Source organism: Triplophysa rosa, linkage group LG16 (assembly GCF_024868665.1).
Source record: "Triplophysa rosa linkage group LG16, Trosa_1v2, whole genome shotgun sequence".
NCBI lineage: Eukaryota > Metazoa > Chordata > Actinopteri > Cypriniformes > Nemacheilidae > Triplophysa > Triplophysa rosa.
In genome coordinates, this window is record NC_079905.1 from 17,681,473 (window position 1) to 17,701,167 (window position 19,695).

At 38.7% G+C, this 19,695-nt stretch overlaps 1 protein-coding gene across 1 annotated transcript in view; it reads left to right on the forward strand.

Moving 5' to 3' along the window:
• npr1a (natriuretic peptide receptor 1a) overlaps positions 1-19,695 on the forward strand; it is an 88,300-nt gene that overhangs the window by 54,207 nt on the left and 14,398 nt on the right. Inside the window, exons 6-8 of the mRNA XM_057354985.1 lie at positions 16,415-16,509; positions 16,600-16,735; positions 19,310-19,394. Coding sequence (XP_057210968.1) covers positions 16,415-16,509; positions 16,600-16,735; positions 19,310-19,394 — 316 coding nt within the window. The remainder of the gene's footprint in view (positions 1-16,414; positions 16,510-16,599; positions 16,736-19,309; positions 19,395-19,695) is intronic.

Sequence of the window (19,695 nt, forward strand, 5' to 3'; positions counted from 1 at the left end):
AAACAAGGGACTAATAGGAAAAAACAGAAATCTCTGTCTGTCATCCCTCCAATTAAAGCATGTTTTCGTCACCCTTATCTTCCTTTTCCTCTAGTTTTCTCGTTGGTCTGCATGGTCACATTAATAGGCTGTAGGTTGTTGGGTGGAAAGATACTGAAAAATTGCATTCCATTACTGGTACTTTCCAAAAAAATGTAATGTAAAATGTAATCAAATATGTAAAAAGAAGCTCTTTTAAAGGGATAGTTAACCCAAAAATGAAAATTCTGTCATTAATTACCTGCCCCAAGATGTCCCAGAACTGTCAGTTGCTGACGTTTTTCCAAATATCTTTCTTTGTGTTCATTAGAACAAAGAAATTTATACAGGTTTGGAACCACTTGAGGATGAGTATAAGTGATGAAAATGTTTTTATTTTTGGGTGGAGTATCCCTTTAAAAGTAGTCGAACGTAGTGAGTGAATGTTGTACCGCCTTGTAAGGGCCTGATCAGACAGAACGCGTTTTTTGCTGTTAGACGCGCCTCTTTTGAATTGTTTTCATTTGGCAGGGAGTGTTTTGCGCGCCGGGCGCCTCGTGTTTTTGCCGCATGCTGTGCCTCGTGTTTTGTTGGAAAAAACTCAACTCTGAGCAGAAAAGCGCTTAACGTCATGCGCCTTTTTTCCCATTGTCCAATTGAATGAAAGTAGAGGCGGGCCTTCCGATGTGGTGACGGAACTTTAAAGTTGCTTGATACGTCCGGAGAGTGCAATGATGAAGGAGAAACTTGTGTTGGATGACGCGGGTTAACCGAGCAAGGTCAGAGCAAGCACCCTCTGCTTGGACCTTTTTAAAGTTTCTGATAATATGACAGTTAACAGCTATTAGAGCGCTCGTGCTATAATCCTTGACTGACAGGACAGCTGTTTCGGTGGTTACCTAGCAACATAAAAAAAACGCTGCGTTTTCAAACAGAAAAGGCGCTTTCTGTGTGATCGCCCAGTAAGACCATTTTTAAATGACACTCATTCATAGTAATGGAATGATCATCTCACTGCTTTCTGTTTGGACGCAATATACGCCTATTTAAACACAATTGCCGTCAAGCTTCTCAAATTGCCCGTATCTGTCCCCTTTCTCCAGCACTCCTGTTTCCTCATGCCCCTAACCTCAGCACTGCAGCCCTTCTCCACCCCTCCACTTACACGTCTGATACAGCCATTATCTTCTCTGTCTCTCTCAGGTGACCTGCCGTACATAAATCCAATCTGAGCATATTTACCACACACATATTCAGTCGCTCAGGCTTCTCTCCCACCGCCTTTCCATTCATGGAGCAGATCACAACAACACCTCAGACCAATAACTCAATCCACAAGCGAACTCAAACTGAGCGTGGTCTGTTTTTCTGTGGCTTTATTTAAGATAGTGCTTTAAAACAACTTTGTACATTGGCTCTGAAGAATGAAAAGTGTGCACTTTGCAGGGGTCATAGTCACAAACTGTGCCACAATAAACTCTGAGAGGTTCTCTGTGTTTTTCTGTTATTAATCAAAGCAACACTGTTTTACTGTTACAACAGCTACAGTAGTTTCAAATGATGTTTAAGGTAAAGACAAAGTTTAAAGTCTAAAATAAAGTTGAGACTTAAATACTCTGTTAACTCTCATAAGCTATGAAAGAACAAGCATTGAACAATAAAGATCTTGAAGAACAGCCATGACCTTGAGAATTTTCTTCCATATCCCACAATTCCCTGCGCTATAATGAGGTGAGTGGAGGCGTGTTCTTCCTAATCGCACTTTAATTTGCATTGCCCATTCGCTCTCATCCAACCCAGTCCATTTCCTCATTTCTGTCTTTCATCATCTGAGGTGTATTGATGCAGGTGTGTGTGGGCAGAACATGCATCTGTTCATAAAAGCAGACAAGGGCATCTGTTTTCTTTTCTTTGTAACATCTGCGTCCTCCACTGAGAAGCTGTCATCTCCAGACTCGTCTCCTCCTGAATGACTGCGCTGCTCTGTTTTTCTTGCCTATCTCTGTTTCCTCCAGCTCTTGTTCACACCTTCCTCTAACACTGCTTTCCTTGACCCCCCAGCATTCTCTGTCTTCCTCTGTCACGTCTGTCTCTTTTGTGTGTTCATATGATATTCCATCGTGTACCTTCATCATGATTTTGTTTTTTGTGCGAAATAAGCCCCTTCAGTGTGATACAAGACCTTCCGCTTCGCATCGGGTCCTGATCACACTGTAGGGGCTTTCGTGATAACAGCCGGCTGCTTGTACATTATCCCGCGTATTACACGGCTACTTGCCATATGAGAAAAACGAGCCGTGTAATAAATGTAAATAAAAACTGTTTTCAATTGGAATTTGGGAGAAATGTTTCCAGTCGTTTACAGAATGAAACAAATAATCATTCAAAAGTTTAGAAACACTTTAATGTTTATTTAGAATTTTTCCACATTTTAGAATAGTAAAAACCATAGAAACTCATGAAAACCATGAAATAACACAATTCTAACTGTGTTGTGATTTATGTTAAGTAAGATTTACTTAATTTTTTTGTGTCTAAATTTGTGCAAAAACTTGACACAATATAAATTAAGTCAAAGTTACTTTAAATAAACTATGTTAAAAAACTTTTTTTAAATGAGTAAAATTTACTTGTGTGCAAAACTTGTGCAAATTTACACAAAAATTACACAAAAAAAATAACGCCCATTGCCTAGAAATTGCTAAATCGTACAAAATCGGGGCATTTTATCATCCCACTTCATTATTCAAATAATCCATTTCTTTTTTTGTTAATGTTTTCTAAAGAATTAAATTAATAGTTCTCATAACTATATTTTTGTCTACAAAAGTAATTTTGAAATAAACATCTTTAGATTCAAAGATTTTCTTAAGAATCGATCATGAGAAACATTTCTGCCAAGTGTGTCTAAACTTCTGGCTAATACTTTACCTATTATAAATAATACATTCAGAAATTTGAAAAAAAAAAAAAAGATTTGCCAGTTAATTAATTTAATCACATATATATTAGTATCCAAGAAAGCAGCTTAGAAAAGCCTTCAAAAATAAGAATATTTTTTAAAACGTAGCCGATGAGCGTTTTGCACAATAACATAATAATCAAAATTACAATGTGAATCACAACACATGATGGTAAAGCTGATAAATGTTGGCTTCTGTCAATTTTTTATTCAACTGTATCAAAATAAAATATACGATTTGAAAAATGGACATTTTACCTAAAAGGAGTGATGTGGCTTAGTGGTTAGTGATCTGGGTTGGACATGATACATTAGCAGTGCACCCATGGGGATTGATTTTGTAGTAAAAATGTACTGTTGCTATGGTTAAGTTAACCATCCTCTGAATGCATAACATTAACATTTGTTTACATTTCATACATGCTACTCTTTTGTGTAACTGACATTTAGATTTCTTTAAGCTGCAGTTATTTTATAGTGTAGTTAATAGCAGGTGGTTCAGAGCATTTAATAAATGCTCGGGTGCGAACGCCACACTTATCTAATACTGCCATTAATGGCTGTGCGGTCAATGATAACACTGAACTAGGTATTCACTTCCATTACTTTAAGTGCTTTCAGCTCTTTTTTTTCTCTCTCTCTCGGTCCCCCTCCCTTGGGCCCTGTTGCTCTGACCCTTGTGTTATTACCCAAGAGATGCAGGTCGTAAATCTGCTGTGGTGCTTATGACCTGAGCTCAGGTCAGCAGCCGCGAGGTCACTTATGGGATTCTTTTGAGACCTGTGGCCCTCGGATCCGAACACACAGACTAAATCCTCTCAATGCTGTGATGGAGAATTCGGTTCAGAAACTGTGGAAGGCAGGGAGCTCCATGGATACAATTTCAGAAGACATTTGAGCCAGTGTAGAGTGAGGCTCTCCTGTTTTTGCCAAGTGGTTGATATCCTTAGGACAACATCATGTTGAGCTTCAACAATAGGGACCTATATGCACATAAACTGACAGATTTTTTGGTTGAAAGGAATTCATTTACATTTGGTATGGCATAAGGGCGAGTAAATTATGATGTCATATTCTTGAAACGCTCCCTTATTTCGGTGAGCTTTAAAAAGCTCTTTGATACGCATGCCCTGTCGAGTCCGCTGTGGTTTGGTAATGTGATCTAAATTCTCTGCTGAATCACGTGGGTTCATGGTTACAGTGCAGGTTACCTTGTGTCAGCTCTCAGACTGCAAGCGCATGCAAACTCCACTCCGTCTCATTAGATAATATTAGAGTACTGCAGAGATGACATAGTTTTGAATGTAAAACCCAGAAAACTCTAAAGACATGAATGGAGATTAATTGCGGGAATAATTGTTTACCAGGGAAGTTTGAAAAAGTTGTCGGATGCTTGGTGGTGGTGATGTTGATATTGTGCTACCGTAGTGTAGTTTGTTTATATTGTATAAATATAAAGCTGCAATAATTGTAAAAAATATTCCGGCTTTAAATATAGCAAATACTGTGTTCATTTATAAAGATTTTCTTGATAGTCGAATCGTGTAAGTTCCTTTGTAAATCACAACAATTGAAGAATGTTGGTAACCAAAAAGCATTGTCCACTATTGACTTCTATTGTATGAACACAAAACACTGTTGCAATTGACCCTTCGATTACTAAGTTATAACTTTTAAAAATCACTCTAAATGAAGGAGAATAGCGGAGTTCACATCACAACTATACAAATACAGAAACGAGACATGATATTGTTGGAATCATTAATGTACGAATTACAGATGGAAGCGTTTGGGAAGTGGTGTTTTAAGGTGGAATATAATACTAGATATATTACTTACATATTACATGTATGAGCAAGCTGGCAAGATATGCTTTGCTTCCCTGTGATGTGATGAGCGCTTCAGCCTTCAGAGAGCAGCATTTGCAGTGACATTTTAAAGGAAAGACATTTTCAGCTAGAAGTCGTAAAGCAAGAGCTGTACTGTGTTTGTTGTATTTAACACAAACTGATGGACTGTTATTCTTTTCTATAATAAACTAATATTTAAAAGTTTACTTTCATTTTCACAAAGAAGGATCACGACCGACCAAAACTCTGCCCGAAGTTACTCTCTCTCTCTAAAATTGTCATTACTACAATTTTGCAAAGTAAATATAAACACTTAATACACCACATTTAGGTTAGCTATACATCCATTTGTGTGACAGTAGTAGCCTACTGCATCGCGCGAGTTTAGAATTAACGCAACCGCAACGTTATCGTCTGCTGGTGTGGACGCAAATATAGGTTTAATTATTGTTACAGTTATCGCAAATCCTGAATGTATCCCTCGAATGCATATTGCAGACCTTTCTGTCTGAAATCAGCATGTCATTTTTCCAGAAATTCTTCACTATTTCGCCAGGGAGTGCACACATTTACACTGGGAGCGCGTGGCTGATACCGAAAGCTTGTTGGACATACCAACAGGAACGAAGGGGGGCGGGGTTTTGCGAAGGGTCAATTGTTGCATAGTCAAGAAGGTCATGACCTCTGACTTGTGATAGGGTGAAATTACTATTTGTGCTGATGTGTTTGGTGTATGTAGGTACTGTACATTTTTATACTATTGAACATTAACAAATTTTCTTGTCAGAATGTCATTATCGGAGCAGTAAAATCTCAGCACAGGCCAGCTCTCCCATAGTTCCCAATAGTCTTCTGCTGCCCACGTGAAGACCAACTAATCTCAAAGCACATTAATATGACCACTTTTCACTACCATCTATTTTCAGCATCCCTTCGGATTTTCTTGTTTGCATCTCAATTTTCCCTTGGTTTCAAAGAGATCGTCTTACCAGTGGGTTAATCCCCATAGTCGTACTCCCTGGCCTCTCTCATGTTTCTTCATTAGTTAGTGCCATTTGGTGTGTGTTAAAACCATCTCACCCCCCCAGACTCTGTGAGGACATCCTTAATACCATCTGCAGCAGGCCCTCTATTGACTTCCTTCTTCTCTCTGGGGTTTATCTTCACACCCTTGTTCCAGGTCCCACCCGGTTTGCCTCACTTACCGTTCTACCTCATCCGGGAGATGGAATTTGATCATGGGATGAACCTGTCAATCAACGTGTCCATGGCGATTAGATTAGCTGCCATCCACAGCTGAGGCCAGTGTGATGTCACTTTCCCAGATGGACGCTGGCTTTTTGTGACACAGAAACAAGCCCCTCTGTTCGGACCAGCTGTGTTTTTCACTGAGCACTAATGGTGTGTTTTTCTTTTGCTTGCATGTGGATGTATGGTGTATGTTATGTAGCCTATAGATGGCCACACCCTTTGGATGTAAATAAGAAAACAGGTTAAAAGGATAGTGCACACAAAACTAAAAACTCTTTTATCATTTACATGTCATTCGAAACTTGTATGATTTTCTTTCTTCTGAAGAAAACAAAATTTTGAAGAAAGTTGGTAATCAAAGAACATTGGAACCCATTGACTTTCATTGTCTGAGACAAAATATCTTCTTTTGTGTTCTGCAGAATAAAGAAAGAACTTTTTTCAGGTTTTGAAAAACATGACAGTGAAAATTTGATGACAACATTTTTTTAGGTGAACTATCCCTTTAAAGGGACATTCCTTTGATTGACTTTGCAAATGTACATTTCCCATTACATGACATTTTTAGATATGTAAATAAGTGTTTGGATCTTTTTAGTTATATATTCAGATTTACAGCTAAAACATTCAATGATCCATTTCTTCATAATCGTATTACACAGTTTATTTCCTTCATCTACATGGAATAAGCCATGACCCTTAATTATTTGTTATTATGTCAGTCTGCTGTAACAACAAACATATTCGCTCTCTATTCAGCAGTTTATACAGTCCATTCAACAGCTATCCTTATCGACCAGAGCACCAGACCTGCCTTGGGCACCTCTGGGCTGCTCAAAAGATTCATTCTGCTCTGACACAGCTAAACATTCTTCAGAGATAAAGAGAGAGAGAGCAAGACACAGACATATACAAGGCAGAGCCCTCAAAAGACACTCAAACAGCATGCAAAACTCATTTAATCAATTTGTCGCCTTGGAATCTATCTGAATTATGAGCGATTTTGAGATTTTAAAGGGGAGGTTTCTTTCTACTTTTACACAAATGTAATATAAATCTTAGGGGTCCACAGAATGTGTCTGTGAAGTTTCACCTCAAAATACACCGCAGATCTTTTATTATACCATGCCCTAATTGCCCAGTTTTGCATGTGAGGAGAAAAGTGCTGTTTTGGTGTGTGTCTCTTTAAGTGCAAATGAGCTGCAAGTCTCCGCCCCCTTTTCACAGAAAACTCAGCCAGGGCTTAGAGCCTGTGCTTCCATCGACAAAAGAAGGGTCACATAAAGCGAATGAGAAACGCTGTTTCCGTCTTTAAACACCAAACACATTGTTTTCTAAAAGCGAACAGACTCCTAACAAAGGCGTTATGTTTTCTACATGCGAAATTACACATGATAAACCGGTCGCGTGTTTACAGACCATACACACTGCTTTCTATAAGTGAAGATACTCAAGACAAACGCATCGCGTTTTCTCTAAGTGAAAGTAACGTTACACAGGACAATCCCGTTGCGTGTTTACAAGCCATACATATTGCTTTCTTTGCGTAAACGGACAAACGTTTCACAATAACGTTTTACCTACTTTTAAGTTGCCACAGGTCCCTGAGGTCTTACTTAAAAAATAACGGTACTTACATTGTCTTTATTTGCAGCTTTGCCTCGTTCAGTCTGGTGGATTTCCATTGAAAACAAAATAAATCCATTGCTCTCCTGTCAGGCTGCTCTGTGCAGCCAACAACACAACACTTAGCATGCTTTGCTTACTTTTGCCATGGTGTCAGAACTAATTCACATATGTCACTTGCGAAAACAAAAATAGCGGCATGGGTGGACACGTTCAGAAAAGGGGGCGGTAATATTATAATAAGAACGACTACCTACGTCAGAAAGCGAACGAAATCTGAACGGCTTGTTTTCTCACAGGCTTGCAGAGATAGGCTCACGTAAACAAAGTTACTGGATTGTCATTTTTCACGTTTTCTGAGTTGGTAGATGCACCAGACACCCGATTATAGCACTTAAACATTGAAAAAGTCAGATTTTCATGAAATGTCCCCTTTAAGCTTTTAAGTTTTGGATTCCATTTGACTTTGTAGTTTTTGCTTTCGAAAAAAAAGTTGTACAAAAATGTACACAACAAAAAAATCACATAATGTAAATAAGTTGTCACACAATAAGAATTTGTGAGTTCTGACTAAAATTACAGAACTTTATAATTCCAAGGCGACGAATTGTATCTTTTCACTTCAGTATGACTCTATGGTGTTAAAAAACAGATTTTTGTGTTATATTAGTCTTGGGCAATGTTTAAAGCAAACAATCCTTAAGCTGTGTTCAGACCACCAGAAACTGTGAAGACGTTCCTAGCTTTGGTTGTCGTAGAAACATTTATAAACAAACCCTGCAGTAACAGACAGAGAGACGGATGACGTGAGCTCCGCTGCTGTACTCCTATTGATAGTCGCTCCGAAAGCCGCTCATCATTTGCATAAAGTTGAGAAAATCTCAACTTTGTCGAGTCGCTAGACACGACCACTTCCTGTCACCAATGGTCACTGTCGCTGGATGTCTCTAGGCTACCGTTGAAATGAATGACATCGCCTCACTTTGTCGCTGGGTGTCGCTGGTGGTCTGAACGGGCCTTTACTTCCGACTTACGATTTTATTATATATTATATTATTAAGAAGAGATCATGAAATCAGATATACAGCATGTTAGTCTGTCACGCCCACATTCCGTTGGCTAAACGTCTGATGCATATGGAACACAAAACCACACTTTGGGAGTTTCAAAGTCCTCATCTGATTGGTTGAATTCTAACAGATGTCCAAGAGACGTGTGTGTTGTGTTTTTTATTGGTCCGAAAGAACAAAACAAAGCCATCAGATGGATGAAGAAAGCTGTTGTGTTTACACAGGTCACAGTGAGATTTTATCTAGATCTAGTCTGATGCACCATTTTTGTTGTACAATTTGCATTTTCATGCCACTAAACGAGACGTTCAAAAAACCACACTGTGATTGGTTGCTTAACATGTCATCGAACGGCCTTTTGGGGCGGTCCTTCGCCAATGACAGCTGCGATAGAGTCCAGACCTTCTGCTGGAAGTCTACGTGAGACGAGAACCATGTAGAAGTTAATAAACACGTTACTCTTTTTTTTACTTTATGGCTATGAAATGTGATATGTCAAGACATAAAACACTTTAAAGCGCCTGAAACGTGTTATTTTATAATCTAAGCATCGCAAGACTTTTCAATTCAATGCACTGGGGTGAATATAGACTTAGTACGTTACCCGGTAGCTTTCAGAACATCTGCAGTCAGACCTTTTTCAAAAGCACTGTGGATAGCAGTTATCCACAAAAAGGCGCCATCTGTATCTATAATTCAATCTGTGAGTTTGCCACTCTATGAAACTGTGTTTGAGGGCAGCAAGGAACGTTATTGACGGGCTCTGTATGCGAGCGGGGAAATGTTATCGACAACGTGAAGAGCTGTCAAGACGAGAGAGCCTTGTAACGTGCGATCAATTCCTCTTGATATTGACCAAGAACTCACAATGAGAGGCACAATTAAAACTCCCGCGGTTTAGCAGCCATTCTCTAGACACTCTTGTACCGACCATCAAATCTGAGCCTTTCTGCTTTTATTGGATTACCTGCTGAAGTGTAGAGGTTTTTGTTAGTTGGTTTGGAAGTTGGGTTTGTTGCGAAAATCAGTCAACGTACCCCATGGCTCTTTTGTCGAAAGCTGTGTTGAAGCGCCATGTGACATGTTTTGGTCGGCCGGGGAGAAATATAGATTTCAAAAATGTGCTCTGGGAGTCTTTTTGAAGATGAGAAGATCCAGCTTTGTTCATTCCCACACCCATGCAAACCATCCGAATGTTTTATAAGCCTCCTCCCAGGACTCAATGGTTGTCCACAATTCCACTGGTGGCCATATGAAGTCCTGGCACAGCAGGAGTTACATGAACATTTACACCACATGTTCCCACACGACTAGCACATATGTTCTCTGTGCCCATGAGGACATTCTTTTAAAGTAACCATTTATTGTTTCTCAATGCTTTATGGTTTGCAGTATGAAGCATATGAACCTACAGTGATTATTGTAGTTTTAGATGTGCTCATTTCACACCTAAAACTAACGGGTGAAATGGAACATTCCAGCAGATGTGCATTTTATTTATTGAGAAATTGTTGAATCATGAAAAGAGGGGAGGAGTTGAATAAAGAGAGCTTGGTGACATCAGCGACATCAGTGGTAAATGATTACAAAAACAAACCACTTGTGCATTTCATAAAAAATAATGTGGACGAAAATGCCTCAGGGCTTGTCATTAAGCATTGTCATGTGGTTGTCCTTATGACAAGTAAATCTGCCATTCACTTGTCCGAGTACAAAAATTACTTGTCCGAAGATAAATAATGACATTTCATGTGAAGTGTCAATATAATTGTTTCGAATTCTGATTGGTCAAGTTTGCTTTTAAGCGTTTTACCTATGTCTGCTGTTGCTGCCTGAAATCATTTATACTCTCTGTGATTGCTATAGAACAAAGGCAAGTTCTGTGTTTTTCATTTTTTTACTGTACAATAGTGGTATATTTATACACATAAATTACTGTAGTATACTATAGTATTTACTATATTAAACTGCAGTAAAATTCCTAGATACTTTTTGAACCTTACAATAGTATACTACAGCGTTTACTCCAGTTTACTACAAGGGTACTACAATTTTCTATAGCAAATACTATAATTCACCACAATATTGAGTGTTCCGGTTAACGGGACTTTTATTTTGATGGGTCGTCTGGAATACGCTTGAGTTTAATGTGTGTTTGACGATGGCTTTATTCAAACAGTAGAATGCTAGTGAAATAAACTCTCAGAGCAACTGGAGATGAAGTTCATGTGTGTCATCCACGAGAGCATCCTGCATGTCGCACGTTAGACTGTGTAGTTCATTCACTCAGACGCGCAGAACAGCCAGATGACATATTTAAATATAAATGCATCCGCATCTAGTTATATGGACTCAATGCAGCCGGAAAACTCCCAAAATAGCAGTGCACCATTGTTTAATGTCACACACAAACAAGCACAATGACAAACATGCAGCTCATGCACGCAGGTCTAATGCACCTGCCAAGATGTATCGCACATGTGCTACACTAGCTAACGTAATTTATTCTTAGCACAGACCGATTTTTTTCATCGCACTGTACAGCCCTGGGTGTTTCTGTTTTCAAGTTACTTGTCCGGTCGGGCAAGTAAAAGTCCCTCTCACTTGCCCATACAAAACTTTTACATGTCCCGGACAAGCGGACAAGCGTTAATGTTGAGCCCTACCCTGTCATCGCATTCGCACTGTCTCTTGATGAAGGGTACACTGCTGGCAGCGAGTTTTGTTGACGGTACTATTTCAGAATGTAATGTTTTCTACAATTATGAGCTTAATCGCTTGATTTAGATCAAAGTATTGTGTACATGAGGTAAAGTGTAATCGCAATATTGCCAAAATCTCATTATAATTACATTATGAGGGTGTATGTAAACAGTAAAAATGTAGTCATTGACTTATAAGTGCATAGTTGTGCTGTGTTCGTTGCCATGTCGGACACAAAAATGGCGGCGAGCATAGCGGAAGTGACATCTTTAATTGTTTGTGCAAGACTTAAAACAACGTTGTAAGTTAAGCGCCTTTTAGTGGTCGTAAACATAATGACAGTGACCGCCATATAAAAATCAAAATGCTTGTTTTAACACAGTGTGTGGTAACACAGTAAAACAACACAAAGCGCGCCATCAACAAATTCTATTGCTGTCAAATTGTAATTGATCAGGGTTAATCGACTACAAGTCTGTATTATCCTAAATTATAGTGCAAATAAAACAGCATTTATCATTGCATCATGTAATTATTCGGAGTGTAATATAATTATTTTATAAAGTTATAATAAAACTTTTGTGTAGATGTAGTGAGTCTTGAACAAAAAAAGGAAGAGGTTAGTAAACTTTTGCCTCATTATTGCAATCGCTCTTTGAAACATACAACTGCAGGGTACTTTACGTACCTAAATTTCTGTAGGTTGTAGATTGTGTGAAATCTTACACAACAGCTCAAATTGTTATTCATTATTTTAAGTCTACTGTTGTGAATCATGGTTACTACCAAGACAGTTATAACTGTTTTTATATACTTGCTCAGTAACTGATTTTCTAAAACCACACATTAAACTTAAACATGAAGAGAGACATAAGTATAAAATAAGTATTATTGCTTTAAAAATATGAGACAGTAATGGCGGCCTGGCCATCTGGTGAACCTTTCCCGGTGGCCGCTAACATATGGGGTCATAACGGACGCGTTGTCCGCTAACGTATGGGGCCGTAACGGCGGCGTTGGCCGCTTAGACGGACGTATTATGAATGCGAATGCACGCAATGCGAATGCAAAAGACACGTATGCATGCACCTCCCAACCCATAAACCCCACACCACCCCCCCCTCGACAGATTCGGTGGAGGACCGATGCGGGTCTAAAAAAAATGCCATGGCCGATTTTCCTTCCCAGTCCAGCCCTGTCAGGCAGTAACTCGTTTTTGTTTGAAAATGAGTTGCTAATATTTTTGGGACATTCAAGACCTCCTTTATCATGTGAATTAGTCAAAAATAATAGGTTGTCTTAACAGTAACTTTGAAAAGCCCAGTAGAAAATAACCAATGCAAATATTTAAATTCATTTCTAAGTTCCACCGTTAAATTATTTTGCCTTTGTAGGGCAGAATTGCTTCAAGAAGTACTATACAAAAGTATAGCTCAGAAAGGTAGGATGTAGAGACACTGTGGAGCAAGAATATTTCTAGACAGACAATATCAATAGCCTCACATTTAAGTTACTGTCAAAATAGATATTTTGCACAATATACAGTAAACAGGGATGATTTTTTAACATAAACAGCATGTTTTGGGCTGTCATGCCTGTTATTTTCATCCGCTGCGCTGCTGTTATTTGTAAATACCAATCTAATTAGAGCTGAAATTAAAGCAAGAAAGTCATGCCAGTCAAGTCTGCATTGCTCTTTTTCATCGCTGCTGTTTCACGCAGAGGGGGGCTGTCTCACTAACGTCGCGCTGATGTGTAATTGCAGAGACGTAACCTCATAAAATGATTTCCTATGAGATCAATGTGAGTAACAGAGCTGTTCCAAACAGTAGATGCTGTTTCAGTAATGACTTTTCAATTTCATTCAATTTGACGTTAAAAAAACAGGTACACTCCATCTCAGATACTGTGGAGGGAGGGACCTGTGTCCTCAACAGGAGAGACAAACACCCTTGAGCATGCATACATGCACGTATTCCCACTTAACACACACACGCACACACCACATTGGCGCCCGTTACTAGTGTGGCTCAAGCGGAAGCCGTATGATCGTGTCGGGGCTGAAACTCTATGCTGCCGTCTGAACCTGGCTCTCCACTGGGACCTTGAGAGCCCAGATCACGTCGCTGTCATTCATGATGTCTAGCTTAAGAGTCTCTTTAAACACAACACTGTCTCTGACTCTCTTTATTAAGCATTGATTTCTTATTCTCGGTCTTGCATTTTCATTTCTCATGTTTTTTTTCGCCGCATTTTTCGCTTATGTCATTAAAGGGAACTTAGGGTATACAGAGATGTATGGCTTAATACGTTGTAATAGCCTTACACTACTAGCATTTGTCGTTAGAAACACATCAAGTATTTTCATTTCTTTAAAAGAAAACTAAATGTAATACTCATTTTAACCTAAGGAGGCCGCCATGTTCTGTAATGACGTAAAATGGTTGCACGCACAGGCAGCCAAAGTGAACACTAATCAGTTCTTCAGTAAATATAAGTTACTGTAGGATAAATATATACAGTATATATAAATAATGCCAAAATAATAAAGAAAGAAAATAAAGACGCTATTTGATGTATTTTCATACATTTTAATAATGTTGGTCAGAAACAATACAAACATTAATAACCAAAATCCTTGCGAATTTATTACTGTATATACACGATGTTTTTAGCCATTATAAAATGCATTTTATCCCGATTTTGACTTTTTGATGTTGATTTATCAACATCAGTAGCCTATTGTCTTCTCTCTCTCGGTCATTAGCTGCCGGGGGCTAATATTCACGTGTGCTCTAATACAGAATAAATAACCAAACCACAAGCATTATTGTGTTTATCAGTATATTCTCATAATGTATAAAGTATACGATTATGGTGGATGCTGATGTCTTAAATAGTCTTAACTGTCTTAAAGACGATAGTTTAAACCTATGATTTAATGCATGTTTACCTTGAACAGAACGCATTCTTCTTTTATGGCAGGCTGGCTGGCTTGTGTCAAGAGGACATACCGCCACCTACTGTGTATTTATATATCTGATCTTATGTTTGACGTCTCCTATTTTACTTGTATATATGGAAAACGTGTGTGCTTCGCTGTAGCGTTAAGAGAACAGGTTTAGGTCGCAACCATTTGACATCATGGATTTTGATGCAAAAAAAATGGCGGCCTCCGAGTAAAAATATTTTTTCAAAGTTTATGAATACTGTGACAGTTACACTGTTTTTTAATTTCACATTTATAAAGTCAATGCCATTGTTAATATATTAAGCCATACATCTCTCTATACCCAAGGTTCCTTTTAACGCCTCACTCATCTCCATTACAGTCTGTCTCCCTCTCTCTCTCCATGGTGAGCCGTATTGATCAGAATCAACAAGCGGAGGCAGTGAAAGTCACTGTCCACCCTGTTGATACTGAAAGCCATATTCACTGGATTAATGACATATATTTCAACTTTAGGAGTTGAAAGAGTTTGAAAGCACAAACTGAACAGTCACTATGTGAAAAGCTACTCATGCGCAGTGTGAGACATTCAGACTATTTCAGGCCACTTTGACAAGGAAATTGAAACGTCTAATGGGGGGAGCCACACATGGGTGAAGTATTTCAGGAAAAGCAACTCACAAAGCCTTTTGGCTGGGTTCACACTTGTCAGGTTTGGTTTGATTAATATGAACTCTGTTGGTGCACTTTATTTTAATAAACGTGAACACTGCATTCAACCAATGGTGCGCAACAAACAACTAATCAGAGACGTGTTGACAAGGTGATTGTTTCAGTATAATTTCAGTTATTTACCTCTATGATTTACTACAATACAATATTGTACAAATGTGTGTTTGGCAGCAAACACCCAGAACAAAAAATGGTGTACTCATAATTGCGGTCATTAATATGTACAACTCAGGATTGACTTTTTTGTGTTAATTTGCGCAAGTTTTTGCACACTATTTTCTGGGTAAATTTTATTTAACTTTTTTTGTCAAGATTTTGGAAAATTAAATATTACTTAAAAAAAATTGTGTTAGGTTTCTGCACACAGTTTTTTAAAAACACAAATGCAAGTACCATTTACTTAATCTTTTGTGTCATTTGGGAAAGTTTTTGTATACAGTTTTAATAATTTTACTGTGCAAAAACTCGACACAAAAAAGTAAAAGTTACATTAAAAAACTGTGAAAAAAACTTTACAACAAAATGTTAGGTAAAATTTACTTTAAAAACCTGTGTGCAGAACTTGCACACATTAACACAAAAAATTAAGTTAATCCTACAGTTGTTTCTACAGTCTATTTCTCCTCTACAGTTGTTTCTACAGTCTATTTCTCCTCTACACTCCTTTATAATGCCTTTATAAGTGCACGTGCCCAATTGGGTCTATGGGGGAGGGGGTTATGCAACCCAAATGTTGGTGCCCTATAGCCCCCAAGTTACAGGTTAGAAATCTATAAATCCCCTGGATAATATAATACAAGAGATAGCTTTGGCTGTTAAATCAAAGCCTATTGAATGTCTCTGCATGCGTAAGCAGAACGCAGGTATGGGGTATTCTGCCAGGGTTCGTATGGTTAGGTTTTACTTTAATGCTGAGCGTGATGAAAGAATCACATCGCTGGCAGAAAGTGGAGATCTGTATCTGCTTACCGCTGGATGCTTCAGTGATGGGGAAATCTACTAGATAAATGGGGATGATTATCTATTAACCTCTTACCCCAGGTGTGGTTTGGCCAAGCCTTCTTTACCTACAGGTGCTGCACATCTGTTTCTGCTTGCAGTAGTGCTTGGCTCATCCAGCAATGACATTTATTATAAGTTAAACGATGAATGGTAATGATGTGCCAGTGTAGATCCTGCCAAATGCTAAATGCAACATTTCAGTGTCCATTTTCAGTATAAATAAAATAAAATGTTATTTTTTCTGGAAAAGGGGTCACTGGAGTTGTTCAGTTGGATGAGAATGGTGACCGGGAAATTGATTTCGCTCTCTGGGACATGACCGATACAGATTCAGGAGTTTATCAGGTACTGAGCCTTTCATGCAGATCAAATACAGATCTTTACTAGGCTAAATCCACCTGACTGCAATTCTGCTGATATATGTGTGTGTCTCAGATTGTGTCCGTGTATAATGGCAGTCAGAAGCAGATGATTCCAGTGCCGGGGATGAAGGTGCACTGGCTAAAGGGAAGCCCACCTCCAGACATCCCACCCTGTGGCTTTAAAAAGGACAACCCCGCCTGCCTGGCAAGTAAGTGGAGCCACATTCAGTGTATCACCATACCTGTATGAAAAGAAACATGGGTTACATTTTGTTTCACAACTTACCTGCTCCTTTATTCTTCTACCAAATGTATTAAAAACGTATTCCAACAAATAAAAACGTCATGTTGGAGCTGTGCTGCAAGAGGTGGCATCCTTGTCCACGATGTATAATGTTGCTGTCCTTCCAAAACCTTGGTGTCCGAATTAGGTGTTTTTCAGCAAAAACTGTACTTTTTAAAGGATTAAATACTGTGTTGTTAAAGTTACAACGCACTTTTTAATACTTTTACAATGAACAAAATTATAAACGCAACACTTTTGTTTTTGCCCCCATTTTTCATGAGCTGTACTCAAAGACCTAAGACTTTTTCTACGTACACAAAAGGCCTATTTCTCTCAAATATTGTTCATAAAACTGTCTAAATCTGTGTTAGTGAGCACTTCTCCTTTGCCGAGATAATCCATCCATCTCATAGGTGTGGCATATCATGATGCTGATTAGACAGTATGATTATTGCACAGGTGTGACTTAGGCTGGCCACAATAAAAGGCCACTCAAAAATGTGCGTTCTGTAAACGGTGGATATAACACTGGATTTGGAGATCATTTGAAACTGATATATGGAGCCGTCCCAGCGCTAAAAGATGCCGGACATGAACCGCATGTGATGAGTGAAACTGATGTCTGTGTCTGTTTGGCAATGGGTGATCACATACTTTAGTTCAGCCTACACCTCCCCCCGCACGCGCCGTATGCTTTCGGAAATAATCGTACAGCTGTATCTATCTTTTATAAATGTGATCAAACTAAATACTCTTCGAAAATACGAAGTATGCAATACTACTCTATAGGTACTCAAGATTAATATGAGATTGGCAGAAACCGCGTGTGTTAGGGCCGCTTTAATGTATTCAATTTAATCTTTTCAGCCGGCGGAGAAAGTGTAGGCGCGTTGGAAAGTGTGTTGGTGGTCCAGGTGAGATCCTCTGTGATGTGCACCCCCAGGAATTTAGTGCTGCTGACTCTCTTCACAGTCGAGCTGTCGATGGTCAGTGGGGGGTGGTCAACAGAGTTTCTCCTCAAGTCCATCACAACCTCCTTTGTCTTCCCCACATTGAGGGACAGGTTTTTAGTGCCACACCATTCAGCCAGATGGTCAGTGGGGGGTGGTCAACAGAGTTTCTCCTCAAGTCCATCACAACCTCCTTTGTCTTCCCCACATTGAGGGACAGGTTTTTAGTGCCACACCGTTCAGCCAGCTGTGCCACTTCCTCTCTGTAGTGCGTTTCATCGTTGTTGCTGATGAGACCTACCACCGTTGTGTCATCAGCGAACTTGATGATGTGGTTGAAGCTGAACTTGGCAGTGCAGTCGTGGGTCAGCAGCGTGAAGAGCAGCGGGCTGAGCACACAGCCCTGTGGGGCATCTGTGCTCAGTATGGTAGTGCTCGAGGTGTTGTGGCCGACACGGACTGACTGAGGTCTTCCGGTTAGAAAGTCCAGGATCCAATTACAGAGGGAGTTGTTAAGGCCCAGCAGGTTTAGTTTGTTGAAGAGCTGTTGTGGGATTATTGTGTTGAATGCTGAGCTGAAGTCAATGAACAGCATTCTAACATAGAATGCTAACATTCTAACATTCTACATAATTACAACATTCTAACAAATGTTGTACAATTAAGAGAATATTGCATAAATATTATGCTAAATAAATGTTTCTTTTTTTACTATATTTACATTTCTTATATCAGCTCCCAAAGCTGGTCATACATTTGCAATAAAAAAGCATAAATAAATACGTGAAGATTCTTGTATATAGCCCCTTTAAAATAATATAGTGTAATGTAAGTGGGATGAAAGGCTTAAGAGTTAATAATTAGTGTAATAATGAAATCAGTCATGTTTCATGTTGTTTTATTGTAGCCCTTTAATCATTTTTAATTAAAATTAGGTTAATAATAGATCCAGAGATACAGCCCATTAACCAGACAACTGAGAAACCAAGGTCAGCAAAGACACATCTTAAAGGATATATTTTTACCCAAAAATGAAAATTCTGTCATCATTTACTCACACTCAGGTCCAAACCTGTATTTCTTTGTTCTGCGAAACACAAATGAAGATATTTGGAAGAATTTCAGTAACCAACCAGATCCCCCATAGTCTCCCTTAGTTTTTCTTTTTCCTGCTATGGCAGTAAATGGGTAATGAGATCTGTTTGCTTACTGACATTCTTCCAAATATCCTGCTTTGTGTTCAGCAGAACAAAGAAATTTATACAGCTTTGGAACAACTTGAGGGTGAGTAAATGATGACAGAATTTATATTTTTGTGTGAAGTATGCCATTTAACGTGTCAAAAAATTGGCCATCATACAAAAACACAATTTGGTCTTAAAAACAATTTTGATTTGAATCACTATTTCTGTGGCTGAGAAAGAAGATTGATAAAATAGAAATAAATACTAAAAATACAAAGAATAGGAAATCTCCTGTGAAATTGAAATTTCACATTTGAAATTGACCTTGAAATTCAGACGATTGTTTTCTTCTGTGTTCTTCAGAGACGGTCACCATGCACCAAATGATCTCAATAGTGGTGTGCTTCATTTTCATCATAATCGTGACGGTCACAGTCTTCATCTACAGGTCAGTAAAGACAGATTCACAGCATTTCTACACAGCACGAGACAACACAACAAGCTTTCAAAGCTATTTACTCTGCTCGACTTGTAAATCAGCTCTGTTGATTATAAGAGGATTGATTTAGTTTTGTTGCGTCACTTCCTTGCAGTTTAAAATGTGTAACACATGTTATCCAAAGCTTTGGGCAATCTGGGTCTGATGTTATATCCCTCTGTCTGTCTTTTTCTCTCTTTCTCTTCCTCTATCTGTTCCTGATGTTTATTAGAGAAAAAACCGCCAGACCTCTCCACGGACATACATACAT